General features: G+C 41.1%; 1 protein-coding gene across 5 annotated transcripts in view; it reads left to right on the forward strand.

The window, feature by feature from the left end:
• Nucleotides 1-19173, forward strand: part of qkia (QKI, KH domain containing, RNA binding a) — an 81146-nt gene that overhangs the window by 18141 nt on the left and 43832 nt on the right. For all 5 annotated transcript variants that reach the window (XM_084915155.1, XM_084915154.1, XM_084915157.1 and 2 more), the window contains exon 2: nucleotides 11928-12070. In XM_084915155.1, the coding sequence (XP_084771281.1) occupies nucleotides 11928-12070 (143 nt within the window). The remainder of the gene's footprint in view (nucleotides 1-11927; nucleotides 12071-19173) is intronic.

The following is a 19173-nucleotide window of genomic DNA, read 5'->3' on the forward strand; positions in this document are numbered from 1 at the left end:
CAGTTTTCCACCTTGCTCACTCCCCTTGGGGTGCCTCCCTGAAGTGTAAATGTGTGAGTGCAATTGCACTTATAAGTTTCGACCGATCAGAAGTCCCGCCACGCAGGGAGTAATGAACTTTGGCCCCTCGCGGGCAGCTATTAAGCGTAAACCATTATGGTTCGGTATTGAGCTGCCCTCCCCTGCCTCACTCTGTATGGTAGACCCCACTGAGTGCACAAAACTGGCACACCTCTGGCTCATTGAGCTGCCAGCTTGCCCCCACCAACAGACAGCCCCATAAAGCAGTTCCACATCATCAAATGTGATGATCCCCTTTTCTAATTTTAGACTGAAGTCCTAATAGCTCTGCAGATACTGTCTGAAACAGTAATTTCAGCCTTGAGCTGAGGGAAGTGAGGAGGATAGGGCTTTGCAGTGTCTCATCTGGGAAACATGTAAATTATTCACCTCGTTATTTTGGCCACATATGATTGATTAGATATCAGACATCTTTTTTTTCAAATTTGTCATTAAATAATGATTTTATTTCATTATTAGGCTATGGTATGCGATCATTTCTGTTTGCGTGTTTCCCCCCCAAAAAACTACCACATATGGTGCCTGTTTTGGCTATTTTGTTTTGAATTGGGTTTTAAATGTGCTCACTATTTATTTGATTTACACTGAATCATTACTGTAGGTTAATCAAACCTTTAAATTATCTGAATACTGCTACCAAAAAATGTCCATCACGCCACTCTTGTATTAATCTATGCGCTGACTGAAGCATGTTTGTGGGAATGTATGTGAATGTTTGCTAATACTATTCTCATTAGCACTTTAAGTATTTTATTTATTGATTTTATTGAATTTTATTGTTTTATTTATATTTTGATATTGTTAGGGATGATGCACTGATCGGGGACCATTTTTAATTTGTTGTACCTGTAACAATGACAGTAAAGACATTCTGATTCTGATTCTATCCCAGTTGTTGTTATATTTGTCATATGACCTTGTTCTTTGGACACTTTGTTTGCATGTAACACAACTGAAAATGACATTTTGGTGCGGATGAAAGGCGGTCCTTATGTGAGGACAGGAGTTTTGGAGACATATTCCTCTTTTTACCATAAAATTGGTACTTTGTTTTAAAATGTAGTGCCATATGTAAACAAATATGGCAGGTTTTAAAAAGAAAATGTTGTGGAATGGCAAAAGATAGCAAATAAATTTTCTGCTTGTCTTATTTATTTATTTTTTTTACATTTTTTTTCTTCCAGACCATCCCAAAGGCATTAACCTTGAATGTCTTTGCAGCTTAATAGCTTTAGTAATCACCTTTTAGTAATAATCCTGTTCTTTTTTTATTTGAGATATGTACTAAAACAAAAGGTGCCAGCTGTGAGATCACAAAAGGATATTTGTCTTAACTTTTTCAGGGGTATCTGCACCTGTTCAGCTTTCACTGCTGATGGGAGTTATCAAGTGACAGCAGTCACTCTAATCAAATGGCCTCTTTTGTTTTACAAGGGCTGTTTGCTGCTGCGAGACGGTAAAGACATTTTGTTGATTTGTTAGACAACCCCGAGTCTTTCAAAGTTCACGCACAGGACTATGTGCACGCTGCTAATGTGGTGCTTTTTTTTGACTGTTCACAGCACTTTGCAAGAAAAGAAAAATGTCACTGAAATTAAAGTGATGATGCTTTTTAAAAATGAGATGGATAGTTTTTTTTATTCGTCTTCGAAATGCTGTAAACAGGAAAAAAATCTAAATCTGATGATTATTGGGTCTGCCCAGTGTTTGTTTGTTTTTAAAATAACAGCAAGCATCCTAGGTATACTTGTGCAGTTTTAAACCCCTTGTAGAGCTTTTTTTCTGGTTTTTTTTTTTTTTTAATACTGTTCTCTGGATTTTAGGCTCTCTTTATTTTCTCTCATTATTATACCATCTGTTGTAGAGCTTGTTGTTTATGTATGTGACGATTTTTTTTCAAACATTACAGTCATTATCAATCTGTAGAAGGAATTTGTGGCCAGTCAAATGCAGATGTGCAGGCTGTTCCTGCTTCTCTATCGCCTCACCCTTGGCCACACCTTTCCTGTGGATCCTCTCTCCTCTTCTTCACTGTCTGTTTACGCAGTTTAATCACCAAACTAATGTGCAATGACACACATTTTTTTTTTGCAGCACACCGTCACTGTTGGTGTCAGCAGCCGCAGAAAGCCATACTCAGTCTGGCACTTCTTCCCCCTTCCTGCATGCAGTCACTCTGACAGCCTCAGGAAACCTAGCATTTGCTACAGGTTATGATTAATGGCTTTACTGATTGCTGTTTTTTTTGCCATGAAGACACCTACACACTCCACTTTGAGCATATATATTTTCTTAGGTGACCAGAGAAGGCGGTAAACCATGACACCCGACGTCACAGTGTTCTGACGTATTTGTGTGCAGTTTAGTTTGACTTGATGAGTTTAGTTTCGCCACTAACTCAGTTTTCTGTGCACATAAATCTTTTGCTTTCTGTTTCAAGCATGCACACATTTGTTGTAATAATCCTAATGCTCAGCTATTAAAAGTAGATGACGTTATATTAACAGGCTCACCTTTGTTACAAACTACAACTTTGCAGCTCAGTTTTCCCCCTGCTCTCAATCATCATGATAAAATAAATTCACCAGTCAAGAGTCGTGAGACTGTGGAGAACAGCGTAATGTAGAGCAGCTGTGTGTTTCTCTAATCTCTGTTTTTAATCTGTCTTTTTGTCACCAGACTAAATATAAAGCAGTGGCTATTAAGGCAAGCTAGAGGAGAGATGTAGCACCATTTCCTTCTTGTTTCCTGCTGTATTTGTTCAGCAGATATTCTCCGAGGCAGTCTCCCTCCTCCTTCCGTGTGTAGTGTTATTTCTGTGGGTTCACTGTCTCAGGGGAGCCTTGCCTATAAACACACACAGGCTCATTAGCTTGTGCGTGTGTGGGTGTTTTAATGTTCGGCTGGATGTTTGTTTTTATATGTATCATATGTGCTTATGTGTGCGTTTGTGCGCATGATATCAGAGCATTGGTGAGCCCATAGCTTAAATGTTGTGTGAGTTATTATCTACGTGTGTGTGTTTTCGGGCAGCTTCTGCTCATTATTGATAATCAGAGAGCAGAACGTGCTGCTTTCAGGGAGTGAGTTGGCTGAGATATAGACGTGTGTGTACAATCGCACAGCATTTATGTTTGCTGCTGTTTCCCAGCTATAGTTTATGTCGCAGACAGAAATTGTTACCGTTGCTGTATGTAAGGTTTTTTTTTCGTTGTTCGTCCATCCCTAATTTGGCTGAAAGTGTAGCTCCACTCTCTCGTGGCTTGCACTTTAACCAAGTGATGGGTAAAAGTGTGTGTATGTGAATGTGTTTTCTGTGTTTCTTTTTTCTCTCTCTCTTTCTTTCTTTCTTTCTTTTTTTTTTTTTTAAACCAGGCACAGGCAGGAAAGAATCCAGAAACCTTGTTATGCCAGTCGTTTATTTAGTGGCCTATCTACTTAAAGACCTGACGCTGGAGCTTTCTACCCAGCCTGCCTCAGGAAAATCCCTGACACACAACATAAATCTCTCCCTCTGGCTGCAAACCGCACCGTCATTTCTGTCTAGAGCCTTTTAGTCCCCCCTCAGCCTGTGGGGGTCAGCGCTTATATCCACATGTCAGGGTTAAGCAACTGTGTAGATAAGTCGCTGTAAAGTAAAATTGCGATATACTGTATTTTTTTTAGTGCTACTTAGAATTTGACAGTTGAGATGCATTAGCATTCACAGAGACCTCTTGGCACAAATTTTTAATTTAATGAGTACTCTTCCGAGCCTTTCTCAGTACTTTCGTACAATAAAAAGTTGTTAGTCGCTGCAGTTGCATATCATTTCTCCTGTCCTTGTAGAATGTTGAGCAGCCCCCTATTATTGGTGCAACCCGTATGTAAGGGATGGGTGACAAAATCCTTTGGCCTCATTCTGTCCCGAAATGTTCTTTGCCAAAGTTTATATTGTGCTTCAGCTCTCTGGGTTGCTCAGACTAAGTGTATATCATACAGCAATAAAATTGTATTGTGCAAAATTGCCTCTCTGTATTGCTGTTGCTGCAGGTCAGCAAAGAGACAAACTGTGAATTTTGTGCTTAAAAGACAAATCTTTGTGCGGTCTGCTGGGGACAAATAACACTGTGCTTTGCTCAATATAGCCACATAACCATTGCAAGAAACACGGCTACGCTGCTAATAGACACACTCGGGTGAAGCTTTCGCAAATGATCGGTGTGTTTGATGTAGCCATTTCCAAAGGCACAATACTGGCTTAATTGGCTTGAATAATGTTGATCCACAGTTATCTAAATCCTCTTTGTTCAGTGTTGCTGCTGTTTACTTGGAAACCATAAAGTCACATGACCCGTGATTACCTTATTCACGGGGACTATCAATGCGCAACAAATGACATATCAGACATAACATTCGGCACTGATTAATAAAGATTAATACACTAATAATGATTAAATTACATTTGTTCCCCAGTGTAAAGAATTTTATATTTCAAAACGTAACCTTATTTTGGTTACTATGTATATAAGACAGCACTCATTAACAGCGCAGGAATAGATTGTGCATGATAGATTTAGCAGTGTAGGCCTACTGTTAAATCAAAGATATGCAAGTAAAAATAAGACAGAAGCATAGGGAAACTTTTTTTTTTCTCCCCTCCACAAACAGGGAGGGGTAGCGAGAGACAGCTGTGAGTTGACGATAAGACCCAGAAATGCATAAGTTTTCATGGCTCAGTCACCCCCACCAGTGCGCGCTATACTTCTGCTCTCTGCTTTAAAAGAAACCCCCGTCTTTCATATGCTTGGCCTGCCAAACCCTAAACTGTTGAAGTGGAGTGTCGTCTTGGATAAAGTTGTCTGTGCCGTGAATAAAGGGCAGGAATGCATTAAATGCCCAAATCCTTTCGCTTGCAACGGGTACCCAGGCTTTGTGATTGCTGAAGTGCACAGCTTTTAAGTGAAAAGGCTTGTTCCTCGCCCGAGTCTTGTTTCACTCGGCACCGCCACATTTAGGTGTATCTTTGATTGCTGTAGTTTTTTGCATGCGACCGCATTCAGTCTATATTTACCTGAGATCCCAGTCACTCCCCCTCCTCTGTTTAAAACATGAATTGAGCATTCATGCACGTGCAAGCGTGAAGAGGATTATTATTATTTTTTTTAACACTACAGGTTTTTGATCTTAAATCATCCTAAACTGGAAGGACTGGCTCTGTCTCTCTGCAGGGTTGAACATTTGATCATTTTGGCTTGAAGATTAATTGGTGTTGGACTCGATCTGCTTCAGGTGCCAGATAATATCAGGCTAATGCCAGGCATCACAAGGCATCTAAAGCAGCTTTCCTTAGGCAAAGCTGATCACACTGATTGCTCAACCATTATATTTCTTTTTCTTTCACTCCCGCTCTTGACAGTCTCTCACAGAGTACTTACCGGGACAGATGTGCTCTGCATGGTCAGAGGACGGTTTGCTGTGAGCTACAGGGTGAGGACAAAGCATTTATGGAACGCGTCTATTTTTGGGCTCTTAATGGACTTGCTCCCATTCTCTTATGGAGCAGGTCTAGTTGAGTGATGTTCACCTGTCTTAAACCTGATTACAGGATCTCCTGCTGGACCTCTCCATTGTTTTTAATTTTACTCTCGCTCTTCTATTTCCTCTCTCTTTGCTCCAATTTTGATCTCCCTTCCTCTCTGTTTCACTCACTGTGTTTTTCCTCATGCTGTGGTTGAATACATTACCTCAGATTCCAAACTTGTCCTACCTCACTTGGCTATTCTTTCTCGTCATGTGCCTTTTCTCATCACAAGCTCATGAGTTGTTTGCCCTAGTTCAGCATGTGCTGCCCCTGTGTGATCATGTTTTTAAACATCTGGCTGGGTAAATACAAGAAAAGCTTCTCTGTCCATGTCTGTGAGTTTGCAGTGGCCAATTGTGATTGGCTGACAGTGTCACAGACACTTAAATAACTCGATACACATAATGGATTTGCTCTCGATCTTTTGCTTCAGTGTGCACATAATTCCCAAGTCTGTCTATCTCTCTCTCTCTCTCTCTTCCCCCCCCCCCCCCCCCCCCCCCGCCCCCGCCCCCGCCCCCCCTTTTTTTGTTTTTTTGGTGCTGTGCCCTGACAGGAATATGGCTTCTGTTTGGGAGTGCTAGTCTGACTTCCTGCTAAAGAACCAATTAGAAGCAAAGGTGGCACAGTGACACTGCCTTTTTTCTCTTCAAGGCTTGTTGTTTTGTTACATGAGAATGAGATTTTTTGTCATGCTGTGATGTAGCTTCACCTAATTCATCTACATTTTCATTAAATGTAGAGCCCTGAGACGATCAAAATCACGAGGCATTATCTTGAGGATCAATTGGCTTTAAAAATCACCACATGTATGGTTTTTGTTTTGTTACACAATGTCACCATATTTTATTTTGCCGTAACTTTAGATTCAAATTAAATCTACAGGTAAATAAAACCAAGAGCCATCAAGTGGCTTATATCTTAAGGGTAACAGGATTAAAAACACCATATGTATGGTCCTTATGGTATCTACAGATCACTTACATACATAACAGGGTTCCCAAGAGGTTTTCTGCCAAACAAAAATGACCTGTGCGATATCAGATTTTTTTTTTTTAAAGGGTTTTATTTATTTCCTCATTACATACATGTTTAATTTATAAAATTCTCCAACATAGCTGGAAATCCACTGACCTCTACATTTACCACATTACCCAGGTGTGTTTAAGTGTCAGGGGCAAAAAACACCCCCTGAAATATGTACGTTCTAGTAACATGACCCCTTGAAATGGACACTGAAAATCAGGCATCTTCTTAAATTTCAATAAAACAAAATCAAATGTGATTTCTTTAACTTCTCACAAACTTTGTCAAAGAGTTTCATGTTATCACATGATGAGGCCGTGTACAAAAAAGTGCATTTAAGCCAAATGGAGACAGCCACACACTGATGGTAGGCTAAAATAATTGAGCAGATGTTGATTTAAGATTTTTCTTTTTTCTTTTTTTCCCGATCAGTTTTTTCTTCCAAGGTCAAGAATGAACATTTCAGTTAATATGCACTCCCCAAACCTCACTGAATATGGGCTCCCATCTTACAGAAACTTCCTCTCCCATATTTCTCAGTCCACTGCCTTTTAAAAGCGCTTCACCTGCCCTTCCTCACTCCCACACCCTTCCCTTTAGTTACACGTCTCTAACCATTGCTAAGATCACGGCGAAGATGAGGAGAAATTGTCTCTTTTGCTTGACAAAGGGCAGACAGATATGCAGCCTCAGTCTGTGACATTTTCTTTTTTTCACCGCAAAATTGAGAAGAAAGGGCAGAAGCTGAGAGAAACAAAAGAAAGAGAACGATAAAGTGAAATGCTTCTTAAAAAAAAAAAACTTAAATTGAGGCAGAAAAGAGCAGCGTGAGTCTAGAAGAATTCAGCTGCACTCTGCTTGCTCAGCACTGTGATTATAATTCTCCGTCTTTGTATCATCAAACCCTCCGCTGTGCCCTCACCCTGCTCTCAAGGTCGATACTTGTTTCTTCTTGACAGATGTCTGAGTAAAGAAACTAAACAGATATATTATGCTTTCTTCCTGTGTCTATGTGGAGCCACCCCCACAGGTAAATAAACACACAACTCTTTCTGTCAGAGTTGTCTGTGTGAAGAGCTGAGTCAGGTTGGAGATGACACACTGAGCTGGGTGATGTGTGACCATAGTTGCAGGGTTTACTGTGGCATTAGTAGGGTTTTGCATTTAATACCACTTATCAAAAAAAGTCTCATTCAGCAGCTAACGTCTTTTCTCACTCCACTTGATTGTCTCGTCTTTTTACCCCCGTCTCTTTTCTTTTCCAAGAGGGTGACACCCTCCCAACCCCCGTCCAAGATAGTGATCCCACATGCATGCTTTGTTACAAAATCAGCCTTTTCTGCTGGGGTGGACAGCTAGACAAATGATTTTGTCGGCCGTGCGAGGCAGGGGGTAATTTTTAGGTGAGCGCAGCGCTTCAGAAAAGAGTTGCCGCACAGAAATTAGAGGTTGTCAAATGCCGCACGTCTCCATTGATGGCCCAGCGCGGCCTCCTTATGTTAATGTGACATTTCAGCAAGAGGAAATAGAATTAGAAGAAGGGGGTGGGGAGGCCGCTGGTGGTTGTTGGATTGCATTGTCACATATGAATACCACCTTTTGTTTTCTTTTGTTATCTTGAAGAAAAAAATAGTTCCCGGATGCAGACCTAGTGTAATAAAAAAAATGTAGATATAGGTGCAATGGTACGTGTATTTTTCTTGAATTACCCCATAACAAGCGTGGTTACGATACAGTTACAATAAGGATAATAATACAAAGGATTCTGCTGATACAGTATCGGTACAGTATCTGTCAAATAGAAGCAACAAGCAGGAGATGTTTATTTATTCACTTCAGTTGTGTTGTTATGTTATGTTGCATTCTTCTTTACTGTGTTTTTTGTTTGATTTGTTTTATGCTTGACACTAAACCGAGCTTCTCTTTATTGACTGTTCACAGCATTTGAGTGCCTTTATTGTTGCAGTTGAATTTTTGCCAGTCGAGCACGTGTGAATGCATTTGTAAAGTTTTAAAAACTTAATGGGGCGATCGTGGCTCAAGAGTTGTGAGTTCATCTTGTAATCGGAAGGTTGCCGGTTCGAGCCCCGGCTCGGACAGTCTCGGTCGTTGTGTCCTTGGGCAAGACACTTCACTTACTGCCTACTGGTGTTGGCCAGAGGGGCCAATGGCGCAATATGGCAGCCTCGCCTCTGTCAGTCTGCCCCAGGGCAGCTGTGGCTACAACTGTAGCTTGCCTTCACCAGTGTATGAACGTGACAGTGAATGAATAGTGGAATTGTAAAGCGCTTTTCGGGACCCCTCAAAGCGCTATATAAATGCAATCCATTATTATTAATGGATTTTTTTTTTTGTGGATGATTTCTCTGCTGTAGAGAAAACATACCGAACCGTGACTCCAAATATGAAACTCATATCAAGCACAGTTATGCCCTCGTATACAGAGAAGTGATCTCTTAATTTAAGTTACAGATCTCTTCTTTAGTTGTCATTGACTTGCTTTTACTGGTGTTGAATAACTTCTTTTTTTTCACTCATTGTCTTGAGAAGGCTTCTAGAACTTGGTTTTAGTTGCACTTTAGTGCTGATTACTTATTTTTAAGATGAAGGAACGAAATTAAACCTGCTCCTGTTCAGGTTTTTCTGATTCAAGGGTTCTTTAAAACACAACACATGTTGATTTGTCATCAACTATGTTGCGTTTCCTGTATGTTGTTTGTTTGGTCCTTCTGTCGTGGTCTACTCCCTGTATAATGTGTCAAACCAAAGCTAAGACGTTGCCTGGCTGCTGTTTTGGTTAGGAGTGATGTAATCTGTTTTCTGTGCAAGATACCATGAGGATGAATTCATCTTTGGGAAGGGCTGGGAGTATCTGTGGTCCTCACAGTACTGAGGTCATGTGGTTTGGAAAGGAGTTGGGCCGAGTCTCCTGGCTGCCTGTTTGTACTCTTCCAATGTCTTCTGCAGGTGCTGTCCACACAGCTGCAGACCAGATGTTTTTTAGCTGTGTGCCGGTCAGTGTCTGTGACCTCACTGGTGGACAAATTTTTAGTCTCATTGCCATGTCCGGAGATAACACTCTTTTTCAGTTTAGCAGTAAAAATGTTGTATTTAGGTGTCTTGTAGGACATAAAGTCAATATATGAGGAAATATTTTCTCCACTGTCCAAAAATTAAAACATTTTGTTGGCACTTTTAAACCACAGCACCGGTTGCTGTTCATAATATGAAATTAGATAAAAATGCAGGAAATTTATTTTCTTCCTGCACCAAGTTTGGAAATGTGTCACAATTATGTGATCCAACAGGAACATTGACGGGTAAGCTAAGGATGACTTTATTTTTGACCACTCATTACGTTACTGTGAGTGTAGTAAAAGCTTTCCAACAAGTATCAATCTGCTTAAGATGACAGGAAGAGAAAGACTTGCCTGTGAATGTAATTGAGACATCGTCAGGGAAATTTGCTTTGCTTAGATTTGTCGGGACATTTTTGCCCTTTCTAATGCTGCTATTTTGTCTTTTGTTATAATTGGAAATTTTAACAAGCAGCTGATGATGCAAGTTTCACCCCACCTATCCAGTTTTGCATAGGTGCAGGGTTATGCTTCGCCTGTCATGCATGCCTTACTGAGGGCATCTATAGTTGAGTGTCAGGTTCCCCTGCTGCAGTTTAATATAGAGCTCCCTACTGCCAGAAGGTCTCATGGGTGATGGAAAAAGTGCCTAGCAGCCGCTCCCACTCCACCCTGCACACACGGTTCCTCGAGGCCTTGCCAGCTCTACCATTTAGTTCATGCTGTTTCATACCAGGAGTGGGTGACATAGCCACAAAATGATATCACAGTATTTCAGGAAAACTTGCAATAGTGATATTTATGAAAATATAGAAAACAAAACTACTGAACAATGTTTTATTGCTTGCAGCTTGCAGGCAACAGCATTTAGAAGTGCAAGTAAATGAAGGGTATTTGTCATTAATGACAAACTGCCTAATTCAAAGTGTGACTCTATTGGAAAAAAGGTGTCAGTGTCTTGGGTTGAGCTTTTTAACATTGCTTAAAGGCCTCCTTTACAACCATGTACCTGCTACAGTAACATCCATTCACTGTTTGCTCTTCTTGTCATATGGAGTGCAACCACTGAGTTCTCTAGCAATGCTTGGTTGACTCATTTGTTTACTTTGGGGTCACATATCACCATCTGCGAGAATGTGCTCCTCACGTGCCTTCTTAGCCTGGTTGTACTCGATGGCGTGTTTTCCTGTACGTGCTATGGTGGAGATGTTGAAATAGCTTAGTTTTTAGGTGCTAAATCAACATCAGAGGTTTGCTGTCAAACATGTAAGAGCTTGTCTTGTTGTGCACGCTGGGGGAAGGTAAACACTGTCTTACTATGTCAGTGATATTGTTATATGACAATTAATTTTTTAACATTTTGTCACATTAACTTGTATACCAGTGTTATCGCAGATCATATGATTATGGCACAAACATCAAAGTGCGTCGTCTTTGCACTTTTGGATTCACTATTACCGTACTCTGAGGGTAACCTGGAAAGCAGAAATATGCCCTGCAGCAGCTGACACTTGTTTCACTGTCACATACCAGGACTTGCAGACACACTGGTTTGATTGTATGCATCGGGCTACACATGGAGTAAAAATGGGGTGTGCTTGAACATGTGTATGACTGAGTCGGCAGCATGTGCGTGTGGAAGAGAGAGAGGTCCATTAGTTTTATCTGACAGGGGGATCAGATCTAAAGGCGGCATATACTTAAGCCTTGGTGATTCCCCTGTATCTGGTCTCCTGCTCAGGCTCTTGCACAGGCTGCTCTGTTAGAGAACAACCTCTGAGGGGAAAGAACAGAAAGTCGGTGGCCTTAACCTGTAAATAGTGCAGTGTTTAACTTTTGTGTCCAGCTCATAGACTAACTTGCACACAATCACAGATTCGTTGTTTCTACTCAGAGCAGTTTGTAGTAGGAAAAAATGCCATTTTCTGTAGAAAGCAGGAAGCATTAATGATCACACGTTTTTATACTCAAAGGCTATGTTAATATTACCCAAGTTACGCAGTTGTTTATCTGTAAAAGACAAACATTACGCAAGGCAAAGATTTGTATGCTACATTAGGCTTTTCCCCATAAGTCAAAATCAATATGACAGTGATATATCTAGCACCGTTCTTTTTAAGTGTCACTGCTCTGTTTTTATGCAGTTGCTTACCACACTTTTACATATTTTTGTCTTTCAGAGATCAACAGAGTGCGTAAAGACATGTACAGCGACACAGTGAATGGCCTTGTGGACAAACACCCACTGGAGCTGCCCGAACCAGTCGGACCCATCGTTCACCTGCAGGAAAAACTGTTTGTGCCTGTCAAAGAGTACCCAGATGTGAGTATCAGGGTTACACGTCTCTCACTTTTGCTGTTGCATCACATTGCCAATAATATCAGAGCATTTGCCTGAATGGTGGCTGGATTAATATTTAGACTGGAGCCAGAGGAAAGTGTATTAAAGAAGAAATCTTAATCTTATCGAGAAACTAGATTTTATTTTTCATATAAGTTCATGTTAACAGATAAAGACATTCTTTCACACACTGGTCCTTGTGCAGAAATACCTCTACACACACTGTTGGTCCTTTTGCCTTAGGCCATGTGTCTTTGTGATATGTCATCATGGGAACGACAGCTGCTGATAGTTCTGCAGTCTGTCAGCACTGAGGACATATCTCATGACTGTTGTAAGCACTTGCTCACTGCTCATGCACTCTGCTCTCAGTTCTGTTCTTTTGCCTTTCAGTTTTATGCTCTTTTTTTTAAAAATATTTTAGTTGATAAACATGCAGTCCTTGACTTGTTCTTTTTACTTTATTAGCTGCCCGACTTACACTGTGTGCACCAAGTTGTTAATGTACTACTGACACAACTTTATCAGACTGCACACTAATTTGGTCCCGGTCTGTGGAAAACGCAGCATGCTGGGGTGTTTATGAGCCAACTCAGCAGCAGATTAGTGCTGAGAGAGAAAGCGGGGGATTGAAAAAAGAAGCATCAAGAAAAGTAAACTGCAATTTCATAAATATTCAGTAAAAGGGAATGAAAATCTTTTGGAGTAACCACTTGGTTTTTACTCTGATGGAGAGATGGATGCACACAGTTGGGGCAGGGGGGGAAGCAGCACACGGTGGAGGTACCATGGTGTTTCTAGAGATGAGGAGGATGGTGGCAGCACAGAGCAGAGTGATATGTGTGTCTGTGTGTAAAGCTTTGGGACGTGTGTGTAAGGCGTTTACCACAGTCGGCCACATTTATGCTCATGGTAATCTTTGGCACACACATGAATGATTGTGTCACGTCCTGAGAAGCAGCGTTTCTCTTCATAATCCCAGCAGCTGGCAGCAAGGAAATGAATGGAGGGAGGTGACGAGGATAAGAGACACCGTAGAGCAGGCCAAGGCTCAGTCGGGCATGGATTGCATTTTCCCCCTGACAGAATTGATAAAAGGCACCAGGGACTGGCTAGGATCAGCTTAGCTCCATCTCACCCTGAGACCAGGCCCAGCGTCTGCGCTCAGGCTCTTAAGTGACTTCCAGCCAGTTTAAGTGACCCTTAAGTGTTTGCCTTGTAATTGTGACATGTGTGGTCATAGCTGATGTGCAGTTGCCTTTAAGAGCATGGTGGTCGTCTTAGTGAGATCATCGACTGTGACATGCTGTTTAGAGATGATGCCTGCTTTCAGTTACTGCAGAAGTTTCTGTGTTCTTTGTGTGTGGGTTTTGTGCTGCACAGGAATGCAATTTTTTTTTAAGCGAAGAAGTTCAATAAAAATGTGTGAAGCAGTGGGTGCCACCTGTGACTGTAGAGATGCTAATGAAATAACACACACAATCTATTAAAAGTACAGCATCCTCAGATGACCCTTTGTGTACCCTTCACTCGCTTTGCTACACTGCTTTGAGCAGAGCAGGGCTGTAACTCTTGTATTCTGTTTATAAGCTGTTTGGAAAGCTACTAAATTAATTAGGCTTCCCCCTGGTGGTCAAGACGACTCACTGATGACCTTAGCAGACACAAATTGGCACACCCACTGACATGCACATAAAGAAGTGTGAGCACAGACGAACACTGAAACTCAGTGACACGAAAATATGACATTTTTCAAATGATTTTTTTTCTGCTTTCATTTGGTGAACACATTCAAGCATGGCCATTCAGTCTGTCAGCGGGGAAAGAGGACAATGGCAGACTTACTGTTAAATTTAGATGTGATGACTGCAGTTGGGAGAAATCAGCAGCAAGTCCAGATTAAATGATTGTTATTTTATTTATTTATTTCTTTATTTTAGCTCTCCTGTTTGGAACACGGTTCATGTGCAAAACTTCCTCAACATGATTGCCAAATCATATTTGTGTAGGTGCCAACAGTAATCTTGTGCCAGATATGTAATTTTTTTAAGGCTACCAGTTGAAGTTGAAGAGTAGTCATCCCTTTGATTGTGCTGCTGCTCTCGCTGCTGTTTAGGATTTTTAAGTTAGTGGACAGAGAGGAAATGAAATCTGGCATTGACTATTTGAGCAGCAGACAATAGGAGATAAAGTGTTGCTGCGCGTTAAACTGATTTCCCAATAAAACAGTTACAATGGTTGTCTTAACACGGAGAGACAGCGGTTCTACAGTTTGTGCTTTTAGAGATGATAAAAAGAAGAACCCTTTAGCCTTTTAAGAAAAAGGGGGAGGAAGCACGAGAGGATAGAAAAGAAGCAAAGGGAAAAATGTCCCTTTTATCCCCATCTGCCCACTTCTAACGGATAGGAAAGTGTAATGAAAGATTATTAGACTGGGGAATTTCACCATCCTTTTTACATTTCTGTCTGATTTCCCAGAGTCCTCCCACTGAAAATCCATGTATGTGTGGCTTGCTGATACAAGTCTAGGCTCTCTCAAGAAAATGGAGAATGATGTTCCAAGTCTCCTGTTTTGTGTTGTTGGCATCTACTCACCTGCCGTGGAACATTTGTCATCATTCATGCTGTTTCCCCATCTGTGGAACTCTTGGCATCTACTTTTTCTCCTCTCAGTTTTCACTTCCATTTAAAAACTCCCTTTATTCATACTATATCCTTAGGCTGAGGTTACACGCTCTCTTTGGGGCTTTCTCTGTCAGATCACCTATGTTTACCCTGCTCAGGTTTCACCAGTAGATAATTAGATTGTCCTGGTGCCTGGATGCAGTGCGGCATGTCAGTTCTATCAAAATAACTTGCCTCGCCAGCACACTCCTACTCTAATTCCCTTAAGTGTGTCCCTCTTCTGGCCTGTGTGCCCCACATCTGTCTGTAAATGTGTTTGTGTATGCGTGCGCCTCCATCACTCAGTCTGCCTGCGCGTCTGTCTCCCCCACCCCCTTGCCATTCTTCAAAGTCAGCCATTTCCCGATGTCGTCAGCGGTGCAGAACACTGCGAAGCGTCACTGTGGTGACTGCATCTTGACTGACAGCTGAGTCGCAGGCTATCTGATAACTTCAACCTTCAATTAAATGCTATCTGTGGCTCCGCTTCTCTTCCAAGCGCACGCTCGCATACACATTGATAGGCAGCTGACTGACAGCTCAGCATGTCATTTCCGTTGACCTTGAGCCGTCTGATAGGATGTGTGACATATCTTTTTAAGATGGTGTCTGTCTCCACTTTATTCCCAGTGTATTTGTATGTGCCAACTCTTAAATGCCCACGTGGGTTGTGGGCAGGTCACCTGGTGTTGAGAAATGCTTAGGACTGAAAACACACGCGAGAGGTGGGGGGAGACACCTCGGCTGTGCTGACTCTGTGAAATGAGACCCTCAGTTGGATGTAAGCTGTTGAGCAAGTGGTAAACAGGACCGTCTGAACTTGTCACAAGCTCGGGGGCATCCACAAGACGAAAATGATCACTTATATAGCCAAAATTGTTTAAAAAAAAAAAGGGGGAAAAAATAGCTAGGGACACCCTAGCTAAGTCTCTGCTGTTGGTCTTTTCTGTTTGTCTAGTGTTCTGGGTGTTGTCATGGCACTTAAGGTTGTTTACCTCAGTAATGAAATCCTTTTAAGCCCCTGTCCCATTTCCGCTCTCTCACCACACCAGCTGTCTCTAAACCAAAGAACCTCACAGGAGCAGATGTTTGAAGTCCATGCGAGTTTCTATTTTTTCTTATTTTTTAAAGTTTCTAAAAGCAAATTGGTCGATCTGTAAACTGCAAATAACTCGTCTCCTTAATAGAAGCAAATATTTTCTCTCCTTATATTTGGAGAAAGCACCGGGGGGATCACCAGCCTTTCATTGTTCCAAAGAATTTAAGCTTCAAATGAGGTTTTTAACTGTAAATCCTTTTGCAAATAAGAAGAAAAAAAAAAAGACACTAGAAAGATACTATATTTTCTATACATTAATGAGTTGGTTTTTAAAAAAAAAAAAAAAGGGAGAGAGAGGGAGAGGGAGAAAAAGTCCATTAACTATTCGAGTTCTGAGTATGTTTGTGTGTGTGTGTGTGTGTGTTCTGTTGGATCATGGTGCTTCACTGCAAGGCACCCAGATTTGCGAACAGCAAAGAAAGAGGCTCTGGTGGTTTGAGCAGACAGAATGTCCTGGCCCTCTCTCTTTCACTGCGGAAAAATTGCCCGGCCAAACCAGCCAGGTCCCTGCACAGGGAAAGTCATTAAGCTTGCTCCCATGAGGGTGTCTTCACTTATCATGCCAGCTCCTGATATCCTTCTGACCCCCTTAAGTCATTACGAGTCCTGGAAATGTACCGCCCCGCACCTCACCTCGACACACTGGTAGAGCGGCAGAGACAAGGATTTTGATAACTATAGCTAGCCAGCCATCCATGATGCTGATAATTTGATGAACGGATGGTTTTCCAGTTAGCCGTTTGATAAGAAGGTAATTACAATAATAATTTAAGCAGCGAGAACTCTATTTGTTGTTGTCAGTTAAAATGACGAAGAGCAAAAGTATAAGCTATTAGATGTGCTTCCATTACCACACTAATGCCAGCTTGTGTAGCAGCAGCTTGTGCTTGCATACTTTAGGTGGATGGTGCCACGTGCTGCTTTGGCCCGTCCGTCTGTGCATCATTAAGCTGACAGATACGGAGGGTGAAAAGTGAGAATCAAGGACAAAATGAAGCAGGTCGACCACACCGGAATCAAAGACTGCACTGGGGATGTCGTGTCAGCTTGTATCAATAGTGCTACACTATCTGCATACATATACTAGATCACACTGATACAGGATTTTTGAGCAAATACTAATATCCATGCCTTTGACTCAAAAAACCCCCCAAAAAAACAGAGACAGCTGGCAAGACCTGTCCTGTTTGGACTGGCTCAGGTAATAGAGCGTTTCGTCTAACAATTGTAAGGTCAGTGGTTTGATCCCAGAGTGTCCAAGTCACCCCTGATGGGTCCATCAGTTTGCATGTGTGCGATAACTGGAAAGCACTTGAAGGCACTGAAAAAAGCACTGTATCAATGTGTGGGAGAAAATCACTTTTAATGCTTGAAGAGTGCTGTGTAAGTACCAGGATTTTACTGCTGAACAAAAATCTTGGATGTAAATATCGACTATACTAATTTGATATCTGTGTCAGTACCAACTAGGGGTGGGGGAAAAAATCGATACTGTGTAGTATCGTGATATTTTGTTTGCTAATAATGTATCGATACAGGGACAGCAGAAATCGATATTTTGTTACAAAAAAGGTTTTTGTGCTCTGACTTCAGAGCATGTTGATCCTTTTTCTGAGCAAGAATCCTGACATTCCTTCACTGTCCAAATGTGTTTAACTTGTTTTTTGGCAGCAATAAACATGACAGTTTACTTATTTTAATTTAAGACATGTTTTATTTTAATTAAGTTTAAAACTTTTTTATTTAATGTAAAATTATATTTTGTTTTAATTTACTTTCAAATTCTTCAGTTGCTGAAGGGGCTGCATAGTTTTCATAAATTGCATAGTTCAGAATAGCTATAATTGTACCAGATGGTTGCGTTCAGTTAAGTTGGACGAGACTGTAATACAAACCGTTCAGTTTGTCAACAATACAACTGACTGAAATGAGAGACTGAGTGTGAGACTTTGATATTAGATAAAATGAATATTGATAAAGTTTACCTTTATGTACAGAATCTGAATATCTCAAAATATTTTTAAAAATTGCAATAATATCGTATCGTGCGTTAAGTATTGTGATAATATCGTATCGTGGGATGTATGGTGATTCCCACCTCTAGTACCAACATTATTTGTTTTATTAATTTTTTTTTTGAAAGAGAATCTCCTGAAGGAATCAACAATTTATTGGAAATAGCTCATAATGAGAGACACTCCTGGGAGATCTAATACGCCAGGATAAATGCTGGATATCAACATCAACTTTACCGAAAACTTAACAGGAAGTTGTTGCATCACAGGGTGTTGCTAGAAGCAGATCAGGCTATGAATGTGTATGACTAGCTGTTATCAGTTACATGGTTGGCTGTCATATTATGAATCAGTACAAGTGAGTAAAGAAGCTGATGGCTAATCAGCTGATGCAAGTGTGATTTCACAGCTTTACCTGAATTTGCATAATTCTGTTAAACTGAATGGATATTGGTGAGATGTAAGTAACCGGCATCAAGTTTTCCTGAGAAAGCTAGCATCACACGAATAACAGTAATCCACATCTTTCTCAGTCTTCTATTGATTCATTGTGATTATGCAACGTTTAACCATAGGGGTGAGGCTGAATGTAACTGAGCATGTTTCTACTTGTTTATTTTTTATCCCAGCTTCTTGTTTATCTAAAGGGTTACAAACTTTGCTCCCTGCTTTCTTTACTCACATCTTCCAAACTTTGAGCCAATATCAATCTTTATGCTTTCCATCTCTCCGTCCTCACTCGTCTGTATTTCCACCCTGCCTGCAACCCCGAAATAAACCCAAACAGAATTATCAAAGGAGCTATGGATTAGGCACTAAATGCTGGGTGTGCTGAATAGAGAGCTTTGAAGTCTGTAGGGCTTTGAGGCGTAAATGTCACCACTGGAATCTAAGTCTAATTTTCACTCCTTCATCAGCCTATGGCCTTGTGTCCCCTGTCCCTCCCGAACATCAGGTACGCAGGTTTCAGTAGTTTATACACCCGTCTGCTCCATTTCATATTCCTTCTATACTGTTTTTTGGCAGGGGTAGGGATCAGGCAGTAGTGTGAAGGTAAATATGATGGATTATTTCAGTGATGCAACACTAGAGCCCAAAGATAAATGAGTGACTAAAAGTAGGGAGGTTGTCTATGATTAAATGAAAGACCTGTCCACTACAGGGGTGGGGGTCACAGATAAGCAAAGGAAACGCTGTTTAGGTCCTGTTTACTTGGACAAAGAGGAAAAGGAAGCCCGCAGAGTTTCCAGAAGCTATGAATGGATACAGAAGGGAGGATATGGAAACAAAAGGGATGTATTTTACCA

Source organism: Perissodus microlepis, chromosome 19, assembly GCF_051167445.1.
Source record: "Perissodus microlepis isolate ML-2025 ecotype Zambia chromosome 19, ASM5116744v1, whole genome shotgun sequence".
In the NCBI taxonomy this organism is placed as follows: domain Eukaryota; kingdom Metazoa; phylum Chordata; class Actinopteri; order Cichliformes; family Cichlidae; genus Perissodus; species Perissodus microlepis.